Source organism: Neopelma chrysocephalum, unplaced genomic scaffold (genome assembly GCF_003984885.1).
Source record: "Neopelma chrysocephalum unplaced genomic scaffold, ASM398488v2 Primary Assembly neopelma1_108, whole genome shotgun sequence".
Taxonomy (NCBI): Eukaryota; Metazoa; Chordata; class Aves; order Passeriformes; family Pipridae; genus Neopelma; species Neopelma chrysocephalum.
The window spans coordinates 2,175,823-2,189,663 of record NW_020897773.1 but is presented as its reverse complement, the minus strand read 5'-3'; the positions used below and the strand labels follow the sequence as shown (position 1 = coordinate 2,189,663).

The 13,841-nt window shown below is 39.7% G+C and overlaps 1 protein-coding gene and 2 non-coding genes across 3 annotated transcripts in view; all 3 read left to right on the top strand.

Moving 5' to 3' along the window:
* WDR43 (WD repeat domain 43) overlaps positions 1-13,841 on the top strand; it is a 26,142-nt gene extending 12,301 nt beyond the window's left edge. Inside the window, exons 4-18 of the mRNA XM_027696495.1 lie at positions 376-496; positions 1,670-1,809; positions 2,316-2,418; positions 3,466-3,530; positions 3,911-4,082; positions 4,585-4,671; positions 6,493-6,624; positions 7,066-7,203; positions 8,005-8,091; positions 9,480-9,511; positions 10,317-10,380; positions 11,279-11,392; positions 11,821-11,890; positions 12,510-12,565; positions 12,663-13,841. Coding sequence (XP_027552296.1) covers positions 376-496; positions 1,670-1,809; positions 2,316-2,418; positions 3,466-3,530; positions 3,911-4,082; positions 4,585-4,671; positions 6,493-6,624; positions 7,066-7,203; positions 8,005-8,091; positions 9,480-9,511; positions 10,317-10,380; positions 11,279-11,392; positions 11,821-11,890; positions 12,510-12,565; positions 12,663-12,782 — 1,501 coding nt within the window. The 3' untranslated portion in view covers positions 12,783-13,841. The remainder of the gene's footprint in view (positions 1-375; positions 497-1,669; positions 1,810-2,315; positions 2,419-3,465; positions 3,531-3,910; positions 4,083-4,584; positions 4,672-6,492; positions 6,625-7,065; positions 7,204-8,004; positions 8,092-9,479; positions 9,512-10,316; positions 10,381-11,278; positions 11,393-11,820; positions 11,891-12,509; positions 12,566-12,662) is intronic.
* LOC113973959 lies at positions 1,930-2,013 on the top strand. Its single transcript, XR_003536391.1, has one exon. It is a non-coding gene; the product is annotated as a small nucleolar RNA SNORD53/SNORD92 (small nucleolar RNA).
* LOC113973957 lies at positions 5,447-5,525 on the top strand. Its single transcript, XR_003536389.1, has one exon. It is a non-coding gene; the product is annotated as a small nucleolar RNA SNORD53/SNORD92 (small nucleolar RNA).

The window sequence follows — 13,841 nt, the reverse complement described above, 5'->3', positions numbered from 1 at the left end:
TTTAGTGTTCAGAAGGCCTTTCTGAATGGATTGGTGTAAGCTTTTTGGATTATGGTGCACAAAAGAGTCTTGAAAATGGTATGGCTCTTTTTGCCCTATTTTCAGTAGTAGAGAACTTTGAGAGAGGAACAGTTCAGTATTAAATAGCTTTGTATTATTGAGTTGTTGTAGTTTTTTTGTAAACCAGTTCTGCAAAATGCAGAAGCAGAATGGCCTTGACCTCATCTTTGACTACTTAAATTACTATTTTTTAAATTTTGCCTTAAATTTTCCATCATGGTGGTTGTGCATTTTGAGATTATCCTAATGAACGTTGTTTTTTCTGTTTCTCCATCTTTCTCCCTTTGTACAAAAACTCCTCCATCCAAATTCTAGTAAGTGGAAAGGCGACAATAGCAGTGTCACCTGTCTATGCATCAGTCCAGATGGAAAAATGCTGCTGTCAGCCGGTAGAACTATAAAACTGTGGGACTTGGAGACCAAAGAAGTCTACAGAGTAAGTACCTCTGTACCTCTGTTAAAACAGATGCAAGAAAATACCCTTCTTGATTGGTGACATTACTTACCAAGTGTTCCCTGATCGGACATCTGAAAATTTCACTGTGTGTGAGGAGACAATTGGCAGTTTCAGGATTCCTGGAAGCTTTTGCTCTGATGATACCCTAAACTGTGGTTTTAACTTCCTGATAGTTCAATGAGGACATTAAATTCCTGTTCCTGGGCATGCTACCAGCACCCTTTCTCAAGCCTGTGGGAGAAAGATGGATGCTCTCCTTTTTCCTTTTTCACTGGGTTCCTGCCTGATACCTTTCTGGCAGGAGAACTTAGTTCACCACCGTATCAGTTACTGCTGGCTTGGGTTTGTCTGTGAGCTCCCTGACTTGTAACGTGAATCCCTCCATGAAACCTTCAAGTTTCCTTGCTAAACTTCATGTAAGTGGTGGCATTATCAGTTTTGCTGTTGAAACAGCTGGAGGCATAGGAGTGAAATCCTTGTTCCCTGGGCAGGGCTCAGACATGAGCAAATAGCCAGGCTTTAGGGGATCCCTGAATGCAGCCATGTTCTCTTGCCTGCCAGCAGATAGGACACAGCTGGCTTCTGAATTTCCTGGTACTTGCTGTCAGGTAAGTGTGTGCACATGCGCTGTTACTGTGCTCTTGCTGGCTCATAGCAACTACCATCTATGTCTGCATCCTATGATGACCAAAACCACTATTTGCAGAAGTAGATTGAAGAACCATTTTTGGGGGGGGGTCTGGGGGTGGTGTGTTGCACAGACTTAGTGTGTCAGCACATCTGTGTGTCTGTTCTTAAAGTTGAGACTAAAACTAAGAATCTGGTTTCGCTGTAAAAGTTGGGAGTGTAAAACTGGGGGGGCAGAGGGGAGTGCTTTGTGACAGAAACAGTAGTACAGGTGGATGTGATTTTGTTTGCATGGATTTAGTACCAGTGGATTTGCCTTTGATTCCCCATTTAAGTTTTAAAATGCTGATGAATATCTGGCTGGACATACAGAAATGCAAGGAAGCTGATCACTGGTTAAAGACACCACTGAGTTGTCCTTGTTGACACTTGAATCTTTCCTAATGTTCTTTGTTAACTAATGTTTCGGTTTTTGCAGTAAGACTGCTTATGACAATCACTGAAAGATCCTGTTTTTTCTCTTAGCATTTCACAGGCCATGCTACATCAGTGTCATCATTAATGTTTACCACAGTGAAACCTATGAATGAAAGTATACCTTTTGATGGGATTACAGGACTTTATTTCTTGTCTGGAGCCATACATGACCGATTATTGAGTGTATGGTATGTAAGCTTTTCATAATTTGTGACTTTTAATTGTGATCGGTATTGAGCGTAGACTTATCAAGTGTGTTCTGAACTCTGATTAAACAGAAGGTGAAGCAGAAAGGGCACTCTGGAAAAATGCAGTGATGATCTCTTAAATGGTGGTTTCGACTCACTGATTGTTGGGTGAAGACGTGATTTTCCTTGGCTGTGTCTGAGCATGCTTCCAGTTGCCATTTGTATCACCATTGTGTGCCAGAACATACTGTGTAATAAAATTCCTTGTTCTTTGCACTTACTGTAAGGTTTATGTGAAGTTTTCTTGCTCAATTTCACCTGGGAGTTACTTTGCACTTGGAAGTTTAAAATATTTTCTAAGCTGAAAATTGAAATGTCAGCAGGATACTTTTGGATGTGGTAGATACTACCACAGTTGCTAGTGATTTATAGGCTTTATAATGCTTGTCAGGTGTGGAGTCCTGTTTGTGCTGTGCTAAATAACGTGTACTGTTCATGTCTTCCAGGCAGATCAGGTCAGATAGAAAAGAAAAGAATGCTGTAATGTCTTTTGCAGTAACAGATGAACCAATTTTTGTTGACCTGACTGTATCAGAAGTCAAAGAAGAGGTAAGGAGCAGTAGTCTGTAACCATGTATGTTCAACAATTTTCAGTTATCATATCAGTTCCCATTTAAGATTCTAAAGAAAGAAGCTTAGTTTGTATTTTAGGTTCTGTTAGGCAGAGATGAGGTCCGAATGCCAATTCATGTGTATAAGAATATTTATTACAGGTTCATTTATAAAGCTGATAGTTTGAAATACTCCTTATCAAAGCTACTAAGTGCAAATTCAGTGGTTTTTCTCAGAAATTTTGTTTATGATGGCGGAAATGTCAGTTGTTTCCTATTTAGAACAATTTAGTAATCAAAGTGGTTGTTAGAACTTGGCACCAAAAAAACACAAAATAGATTATTTCTAAACATCTGTTTTTAGTATGGTCCTGTTTGTTTCTGATTTCAGGTGATTTTGGCAGTGTAACTGCATTTGGAATTAACTAGCCTTTAGCGAGTTAAAGTAGCAATGTGCATTGCCCAAGTCTCAGTTTTAGCAAGGACAAATCTTTCTAAGTAATTGCCTTATGAAAAATATGTGCATGTAAAACATGTTAACAAACTGCTTCATTAATTACTTAAGACATTTTTTCTCCTGCTGTCTTTAGGTTCGGTTTCTCAAAACAGTATTTCATGCTTTATTTTTCTAATGTTTCCAGTTGTTCCCTCTTACTGCATGTACTGGAGAGTATTCCATAATGTACCCCTGTCATTGAATTGCTCAGAGGACTCAAATCAGTTTCTTTCCTCTAGGCATATTTACAGTGTCAGTGCCTTTGTAGGCCTGTGCCTCTAGACACGTCTGCTAGTGTGCAAACTGTTCAAATTGGCATGTATTAGTAGTGATACAGTAAAGTACAGTTATGTGTTGTATTTTTATCTCTTAATAGTTCTACTAACTTTTCATGAGTTATGTCTTTGATCTTCCTTACAGATTTAGTTTTATGTGCTTAGGTACTGAAAAAAGTCAAATTGTAGCCATGCAACTGTCCCTTGATGTCCTGTACTTCCAGGAGGTTTGTCCTTTGATCTAATTAAACTCTGTTACTGTGCTTTCTTTCAGCCTGTGAAGTTGGCAGTTGTGTGCAGGGATGGGCAGTTGCATTTATTTGAACATATCTTAAATGGGTAAGTTAGTATTCCTCTTGAGGGAGTAGTATTCAATTTGGGAAGATCACTGTAAGGCAAAGTTCAGTTTTGTTATTCTGCTGCCTTTAAGTTCTTGTATCTGCTGCAAATCTGCTGCAAACTAGCTGGTTCTTTGTCTTGGGTTGCTGGACACATTTTTCGAGAACTTGTTTGTTGGTGACTGTGCTGCACTTCAGTATTAAGTGTGGATTTAGCCCAGATTTTGGGTGTCTGTGCCTCTTCTTAGCCATCTGTAAAAGCTGTAAAATGGCTGAGTTGCTGAGTACCTGCTAATGAAAGGTGCTTAGATGTGCAGGATACTGAAGTGTTCAAGCTAAACCTCTTGGAATTTTTTAATTTCCTTTTTTTTTCCCCCCCAGTTATTGCAAAAAACCCTTAACGTCAAACTGTACTATCCAGATAGCAACACCTGGAAATGACGGGGACTCCACGCCGAAACCAGTCCCTATTTTAGCAGCTGCATTTTGCACAGACAAACAGTCTCTGCTGCTGGTGTATGGAAACACCTCACAGCCCGTCATAGAGAAAGTGGTATGTAAAACTTACCAGAGAGGGTTGGGATTCTCTGATATCGACTGCATACTGCTCTCATTTGGAGGAATTTGTGGGTTTATTGTTTTTATTTTTGCTTTTTGAAATTATATAACAATACAAAACATATTGCTTGCCCTTTTTTTTGGGAGCTATGATTGTTGCCCCAGAGCTGTTTCAAAAGGTCATTTGTATTCTTCCATTCTTATAATTGGAGTACAGCTTGATGTCATTGCTGGCTGTTTCTTGCCTTTTCAGCTGTTACTGAGTTAGGCCAGGGAAACAGGTTTGAATAGTGTTTCACTTCACCTGTTTGAACTTCTTTGGAGAGCATAGAGATATAGTAACAAAAGGCAGATATGCAAAGGAGCTGCTGTTGTAGAGTGAAAAAAAAGTTCATTCTAATTTATACCTCTGGAATTTGTTCTCATCTTTAAGTAGCATAATAAATCACAGGTGTGAATGTCAAATACATTAACTGGTTTTATTCCTGTCCTTGTAGTCTTTGAACACCAGTGAACCCCACATATGTTTAGTAAGGGACATCCAGAAAGTGCTGTCACTTAAAACAGATGCTGCTCTAACAAAGGTGAGTTTTACATAAAATACGATTTTGTTGCTTCTCTTGTTTTACTTTGGAAATGGTAGAATTCACTGCTCACTTAAAACAAGATTGGATTTCTGGATGGACCTGTTCAGAGCTGCAGTGATAGCTACAGATGTCTGTAGCACTCAGGCAGGAGTGCGTAAAGAGAACTCTGCGGCTCCTGTGAATCCTGGTACGTGGGAGGGCACACGGTGACCCTCCTGTTCTCAGCAGGTCTGCTTGAGAGACAGGACTGATTGGTGGGGTTTTTCTCCTCGAGATCAGTCCTTCCCGTAGAGTCTGTCGGTTTGTACAGCCTCTTTGACCCTGATGGTTTGGGGTGAAGGTGGGATGGCTTTGTTTTAGAGTCTAAATAAAATGTAATGGAACCTTAAAGGGCACATCCTTTTGGCTCTTTCTTGATGTGGCTTTTATGTGTTCCTACTCACAGGGACCTGGGAATGGGAGCTTGGCACTTACATGGATGGCAGCAGTGTCCACTGAGGCCACTTGCCACTGTTTTCTCTCATGCAGGATCCCCTGGGTGTTTAGAGACAGGCTGTGGAATTCTTAATCATTGTGCATATTCAAGGCCTTGAAGATGTGAAATGCTTGGAGTATCAGTGAAGTGAGCAGACAGCGCTGTTTTTCTGACCCTAAAGTTACCTACTGGATCTGGTGCTCCATCAGCCAGGCGGGGTTTTGTGCTGTTTCCTCAGCCCTGGAGCTGGTGGGTAGCAGAGCTGAATGGCAGTGAGAGGTGTAGGAACTCCCTGGCATGCAGTGATGATACCCATCTTGGTTTCGCTTTTTACTGAATTCCAGTGAAGACGCATTTCTCTTGGCTGTCTGAGCATGTCGTGTGGGGAGAAGGTCAGTGATGAGTGTGGTGAGCAAAGGGGGCAGTATTTTAACACCATTGCTGTTCTGTGTTAAAATTCTTGAGCCAGAAAATGAATTTTTTTGACTTCTACACACGACGTATGGAAGGTGCTTTGCTCACTGTAGTAGATTATATTTATATCATTCAGTGGGCACCCAGCAGGGCTTCCACAAGTACAGAAGTTTGGGAAGGTACTTCAAAAAAAGGCCTGGACAGAAGTGCTGTGGTTAAAAAGTGTTCTTGAAGTAGCTGGTAGCATTCTTGATATTCTGGAAGTTGCATACTCCCTTACATCCTCTGTGGGTCAGGGGAGCATTTGATTATTGAATATATTGCCTTTAAAATTCCATCTCCTTTGTATTCATTGAAGATGATACCTTAGCTTGCTTGGTATAACCTGAGGTTGCTCTGTTTGTCACTGTCATCATAGTCTAATTCAGACAACTGAGTTCTGTGTCTGAGCAATCCCTAGAGGAAGATAGGTGGGATTGACATAAGTAATAAATACCTTTTACTATTACATTGTGCTGCTTTTTGTGGTCAGTTACTGCCTTCCAGTGGCTGCTGAATTAATCTGCATGCGGTTTATGGGGCTGACTATTAGTACACATGGTATCTATTGCTAGCAAACGTCCAGATATTTGTTGTTGGATATGAAGGCGTAGTTCTATGAATGTTATGGCAAAAGCTTGTAAGAAAAATGATTCACAGGTGATTCCAAAGAGACTGCTGCTTTAGTTATTTATGAAAATTACCTGACTGTTACTTGAGGTTATTCATTGTTCTTAAAAATGTCACATTTTCCTAGTATGTCAAGAAGATGGGTTGCGTCAGGCTGGTTTTAGCATGTATGTGTGAGTCTCGGAATAAAATTAGTATTTTAAATTGGAAAAAAACCCAAGGTATTAGCAATTCATGCAAATGTGGTATCTCGGTCCTAGGTAAAGACGCCTGTTGTGAACTCGGACACCAAAGTTCTAGTGCCTGGCATTCCAGGACATAGTACAGCTGTCAAAACTCCAGCCTTGGGAAAGGAGAAAAAGAAAAACAAGAGGAAACCAGGGGAGACAGAGGTAAAAGCCTTCCTCTTTTAAACACAGCAATAAGGGAGAAACTAGAATCGTAAATCATCACTATGCTTTCTTTTGGTGAACTCGAATTTGCTTTGCTTGGCATGGAAGAAAGGCTAATGATACCATCTTTTTGTATGGAACAGACATTTCCTTCACTCAAGCCCTATGTGCCTTGCCCGTAGTTTTGCCAGGTTGTTGCAGAACTTTGTCACACACTTGTGTCTGTGTGTCTGTGCCAAGGTATATTAGCGTCTTTCAGTCAAAACTTCTTTTCTTTTCTCATGCTATTCTTTATCAGTACATTTAAAAGACTATGCAAAATTTACATTATTTCCCATCAGAATGAGAGGGAATGCTGTAAGCTAAGTACTTTGTTTTCAGCTGATATTTCTGAGAAGCTGCGCTGAAAAAGCACTGCCCTTATTTTCCTTTCGTGTGCAGGAGAGCATTGAGGAGCGCCTTGGGGCATTGGATATTGATGTGAGCAAAGTAAAAACTCCAGGTGGCCTTCCACAAACAGACAGCTTAGCCGTGCTGCTGGTTCAGGGCTTGGAAAGCAACGATGCAGAAATCTTAAATGTAAGTGTTGCAAGCTCAGTGTTTGCTGCTCAGTGTATTCACTGGGGCTTGGGGGGAGCCGTCCTGAAAGCTGGGGAGGCTGAACAGTCAAGATCCTGTTGTTTCTCCCAGCTGGTTTTTGCCGATTTGCTGCTCAAGGCAGTGGTATTATGAATTATAGTGGCAGTATTATTTTTTTGTTGTTATCTGCCTTGCCTTCTGAGTCAGTCCATGAACTAGGAGGCACTTCTTTTATGGTAAATTTGTTATGTCACAGTTCAGATCTTCCCTTTAGCTTGAGCTGGAGCGTAACCTGTTGTTTAGTCTCCTGAGTTTTCAAGTAGATACTGTTTGAAAAATGCATTGAAGACAACAGTTTCGCTTGAAAAGCTTACTGTTGTGCTTGGACTGGGAGGACATAAAAGTACTGGGGCACCGAAATGTTAAGATTTTGACACCGAATAGAAATTTCTTGTCACTGATGCTGATGAAAGGCATTTATTTACAGAAGTCAAACAGAAAATATCAAGAGAAATTTTAATGTGCCTGTGATGCATCATTTCTAACATGGGACAGGTGGGCTAGAGGCACTGGCAGATTGTTTTAGATGGGTTAATCGACTGTCTTACTTTGTTAATTGTTGTTGACTTGGAAAATGGAACTCCTTTGCACAGCCTATCTTTTGCTCGTTGTCCTATCTTAGCATACAAATATAGTGGAGTAGAAAAATAGATTTAAAGCCAGGAATTTTTGATTTTGCTGATAGCTCATACGCGTGTTGGATCTGAATGATTCTCTGATTGTATTTTTTCACTTTAACAGAAAGTGCTTAATACAAGAAAGGAAAATATAGTAAAGAACACAGTAGCCAGAATGCCTATATATGCTGTCATTCCACTGCTGCATGAGGTAGGAGAGACTGGTCTTCTTGTACTGTCCTGCAAGCCACATGTGGTTTGCATTCTAGCTGAGGAAAATCCAAGATATGTCTTTTTGTTTTTACTAAAGAAATTGGTTCGGTACTTTTAATGAGTCAGAAATGTTTCTTAATTTATCTCTGATACACTCTTTGTCTTTTCTGGATTAAGCTTAACCAAAGGACCAAGTGCCACTGTCAAAGATAGGAAGAGCATTAGATCATGTAATAATATCTTAAATGATTATGTGGGAAAAAGAAATGGAAGAGATTAAGCGAAAGCATGTTTAGTGCATGGCAAACAATTGCCATTACATCTTATTTTCAACTACTAACATGGATGATTATTCGAAGTGTGAAAATAGTAGTGCTAGCCAGAGCAAGCTATATGAGCATAAATATGCTGGATACTCACGAGAGGAAGAAAAATAGAATGCCTACTTAGAACAGTGAGTTTACAAGACACTTGGAAAATGAGGGGTAATTCCTTTCCTGTTTTGAAGATAATCAGAAGCCCCCTTGCTGTACTTAAGCTTCGCAACATCGTTTTGTAGCAATTTTAAAAGGGATTTGGCTTCTGAACTGCTTATTCAGTGATATTAAATAAAATCTGTGTTTGGACAGAAATATTTTAATGATTAGCCTTAACTAGACATTAGTTTTTAAACTGAATGTCGATTAGTTGCTCTTGTTATGTGAATGACATCTATAACATAAGTTAATGGTTATATTTCTTATGTATTTTAATGTGCTGGCCACAAATAAGATTTAATTTTTACTTATGGTACTGATCTTAACTGAATTATGCAGATGTCCTGGTGCTGAATGTATAGTCTTGCAGCACTTCCTTAGGCTTACGTTAATGAGATGCAGCGTTTCTTCCCTGGGACCTTTGTCAGAGAATCTAAGTGCAAGTGTTTGACTGTATAATCTCAGTGGTGGACAGACCTTCATGTAACTGCCTTCCCCAGAGCTTGAGATTTGTTCTGGGAAATAGCCTTTACCTGATACTACATTCATTTGTTTCCCCAAATCGTCCACCTTATAACAACTGCTTTACTAAGCAGATACTCAAAAACATGTAAAAAACGGGGTTTCCCTCTACTTATTCCAGCTTTCGCTTTTGCTGAATGTTTTTCCTCTTAAGAGTTACAGCTTTCTTGTAGTCATGAAACTCAGCTTCTGCGAGTTGTCAGCCTGTCTACAGGACGGTAGAGCCAGCAGTGCAATTTTCTGGAGCCTGGCTGTGGTTATTCCTAGCAAACTTCAGATGTCTGATGAACTTTCTGCCCCAGTATTGGGGCTGTCACATGGATGTAATGTTGGGGTTTTAAACTCATTATGTTTGTTACTTATTGTTGACTATTTTTTGTCCTTTTAGCTTACAAAGAGATTGCAGGGCAACCCATACAGGTGAGACAACTCAACTATGGTTTAATTCACCTGAAACTTTTTGTTTGTGTTAGGGTTCCTCCCACCACCTATGTGATTGATTTCCATAGTAACTGTAATTAAACTGCAGCATGTGGAGGTAAAAACTCTCACCTGATTGTGGGTGTAAAGAGGAACTTCTGTTGAGGCTTTCTCAGGATGGCTGAAGTGAAATTAAAAAGGGAAAAGGATACCTGAAATAAATGTGTAATCCCAGGAATGTAACTGAAATCCTCAAATGCTGGCAGTGTGAACCTGATCAATATGTAAGATAAAATAGCTGTCAGATTTTCAATTTAATTATCAGCTTGTTAAGTTTAATTATCAAATGTATTTAGACTTCTCCTGGTATTGTGTTTTAATAACAAAACCAGTTTCTCCCCCATCTTATGTTGCCATAAGGACAGCTCTGCTGAGACTAGCTGTTCTGAATTGTGGAGGTTAGGTTGGTTTGGTTTTGGTTTTATTTTTCTAAATATAAATTTCCTCATTGGAGGTGGACAGAAAGTAGCATGCTTTGATCTTTTATTCACTGAGACCTCCCATAAGAGATGTCAGAAGCACAGACCCCTGAAAACATCTAGTTTAGTCTCTCAGTGAAGTGTCTGTTCTTTTCCTAGCAACTTATATATCTCATCTTGATAGCCAAACTGTTACATTTCCATCTGCATTTATCTTTTTATCTAATGAAAAAGGAACACTTTATATAGAACTGTTTAGTATCTAGAATGGAAATGAGTGTCTCTCAGCCAGTATCTCTTTGATACAATTAATTTATCTTTTCCAGTGCCTCACTAATGGTTCGATGGCTGAAGTCTGTTTTTACCCTACATGCATCCTACCTTTCCACAGTAAGTATTTTACATTAATGGAAATGCACTTAAATAAAACTAGATTTAAATGCTTAAATAAATGTATACTCTTTCTTCAAGAATCTGTCTCCTGCTCTCCACGTGTGGCAGTGCCCAAATCAATGTACAGAGAGGGACATACTTCTGCCACTTTTGCCGAACTACTACACATTGTGGATAAATTGTTTGTCTCAGTCATTCATGACATAATTATAGCCATCCCAAAGTCAGGCCAAGATAAGTTATGTTACACCTGTGAGAGGGAACAAAATTACTGTCAAAGAGTAATGTAGTCTGTGCCACTAAATCTTACATAACTAAATTTTCTTTGCCTTTGTAATGCTCATCCTGAGACTGTCTTGGGCATGGCTAGATTTATGGGGTAAAGGTGTGCCAAAGGTGGCAGGGCAGTAAGTAATGTCATAGCTTCTGCAGTGAAATCCAGTCTTGCCTTACAGGTGGTTGATACAGCACTGTTGCTGGGTTAAGAAAAAGGCATTTTTGGCACTGTCACTTCTTTCTCCCATTTATTACAGGATTGATGAGCTTCAGAACTTGCACATGTTGCCGAGGCTGTATATGTTCACTGGTGTATGTTCCGTTCCCATTTACACAGCTTTCTGAGTAGTGCTTTGACACCTGCGTATGGCAGTGACTGTGCAAAGGAGTAGTGTAAGAATTGCCACTTTCTGAAAGTAGATGATGTTTCTAAACATGGCCAAGTGTTGATTGATCAGGTTACAGGTGATTTCTGTGAACGCTAACTCTCCCTTCTGTTTAGAATAATGTGAGCAAGGGTTGCTTGCCCCAAACACACAGAGGTATTTTAAAATAAAAAGATGTTTGGGATGTGTTGGTTAACAGCTTCGTATTTTTTTCATCTCTCTCTTCTCTGAAGTTGCCAGACCTTATTCCTCAGCTGGGAATGTTATACCAGTTAATGGAGAGCAGAGTAAAAACTTTGCAAAAGCTTTCCCGTCTGCATGGAAGACTTTTCATTCTTGCCAGCCAGGTGAGCTTCAAGTAAATAACATGGGATGTACAGGAGTATTGTTTGCAGACTTCACCTCCTGTTGTGATTGCATCTGATGGGAGCTGTCATTGGGAACTGTACAGCGACATTGGTGATGCTCAGTCACTACACTTAGTGGACTGTCCTGTCAGTCTGTGCTCTCTGGAAGTGTTACATGTTTTATCCTGCCAAATGTGACTACTGACCCATAGAGTTTTTAAGGGGTTTAAATGGGAGGTACTTCAGAACAGATGCCTCTCAAATTTTACTTTGTCATTTGTACTTGTTTGTCTGTTAAACTACTACTGTAAATGAATTAATGTGTGTCACTCTTGATGTAGACTTCATTTAAATTGTTTTGAGTTTTGTTGCCTTTTAAGGTTGAAGTATATGATTTCCTCTAAGGCTAATCTTCAAATTCCATTCAGGTTGCAGCATCAGAAGCAGTTCAGGATGTACCTGAGGTTAATCAGACTGCAAAGCTGGTCTATGAGGATGGTAAGTGTTGTATGCTAAGTGTGACTCAGCTCCTGAATTCACATGACAGCCAGCACTTGGCGCCTGTTCCTCATGCTCCTCTGCTTATCTACCGGAGCACAGTCTGCAAATAGAGAGGTTTTGTGTGATGTCCATGGCAGTAGAATCTGTGGCTAATGATGGGGACATCTTGCAGCTAGTTGTTCCTTCCTTCCCCTCCTTTTATCTCTTTTAATTCCCTTCCATCCCTGCTTCACAAATGAAGATATCAGTGACTTGGAAGTTCAGTATGCTGCTTTAACTTACCTGGCAACTTCAAATTTCTGCTGTTACTTGCCCTTCTTCTAAGGTAGATACAGTCAAGGCACTTCTACGTTTGAGTCAGTGAGACATCAGTGTAGTGGATGTCCATGTGTGTGCATGTACACTTCCAGTTTGGCTTTTTTCCTACTGTGTCTTCACACTGTATATTCATAATGGACTTGTTCCTAATTGTTGCTGATTACCTCATCTTGAGGTAGAATTAGTTTTGGAATTGAAATAGAACAGTTTAAAGACCTTGGCAGCATTTGGGGTTGGGCTTTATTTGCACAATTTAAAAGCCTGTTCTCCAAACTGAGATATTGTTTTCTCTTTGCAGAATCCTCGGAGGAGGAAGGCTCAGATGATGAGATGATTGCAGATAAAGACTCGGATGTAAGTGGAGCTGGACCACATCTTCTCCCATTTGCTTGTAACAGAAATGGTGTGACTGACAAGGGTTCAAACATTTCTGTTTTATTTTCTTCCCCAGGAAAACTGGGATGAAGATGAAGAAAAAGAGGAGCAATCTGATGAACAAGACATGACTGTTGAAAAGGAAATCAATGGTGATTCTGATTTGGAACCAGAAAATGAAAGCGAAGAAGAATAACAGCACGAAAGAATAATTTTAGCAGTTTGAACACGTGGGCCACCAACCTCTTTAATTCTGGATCATGTTGCTGAAAGATGCTGTATTTGCATATCAGGAGTGCAGAGTCATGCACGGCCTGTGTGCAGAGGCACATGTGGGGCACTGTGCATTTCTGAATCCAGAATGTTTAACCGTGCCAGCCTTCTCTCGCCCTATTTCCCTGCGCTTACTTATAGAAACATTTCTTCCACCTCATGGTCAAAGTATGCCTGTCATGTGGACATGCATTTGTATCTCAAATGAAATAAATCTGCCACCACTGTTTGTGTGGTAAACTTGGTTCAGCTTTACATTGAATTTGTTTCAGATATTCAAGGATCAAAGACAACTGGTCTATACCTTCTTTCCATGCTTCAGTTAGCAATAGCAAGTGGGCATCCTGCTGTTTTGTTTTTTTTTTTTTAAAGGAAACAAAAAAAAGAAAAAAAAAGATATTTTTGTAATATTTAAATTCTATACTGAAATTCTTTTCTTCCCCTCTCCCCCCTTCATTCGCTTAGCCATGCCTTGGCAATATCTAAATGCCAACCTGACTTAAAAATGGATTTTTCTTTTTTTTTTTTTTTTTTAACAAATTTGAACTCAAGATTTTTGTATGTACAAATCAATGACTTTTCTTGTGCTTTAAAAGGGCCTTAGAACTATCACTGGCTCCTAATTTTGTTTTAATGGAGGCTGTATATAAGTTCAGTGCTAACCCAGAGGACAGACCGTGTTGAGGTGGGTGGGGAGAGGAGTGACACAGGGAAATGAGAAGGGGAATTATTGTGAATACATAGCACACGGCTATACCTTTATTATGGATTTTTAATCTCTCAGTGGCAGAACAAGGACAGCTATTTGCTCAGCTAATGGAAGCTGAAGTGGTGCAAACATATTTTTAAGAGCAAAACAAGGTAAAAGTTTGAGCCATTCACCACTATAATGTACAATAATATATTTGTCTATAAATGGAGCTGTTGCAACTAAATACCACCCTCTTTGTAAAGTGAATAAATATACATCTCTTTTACCAAA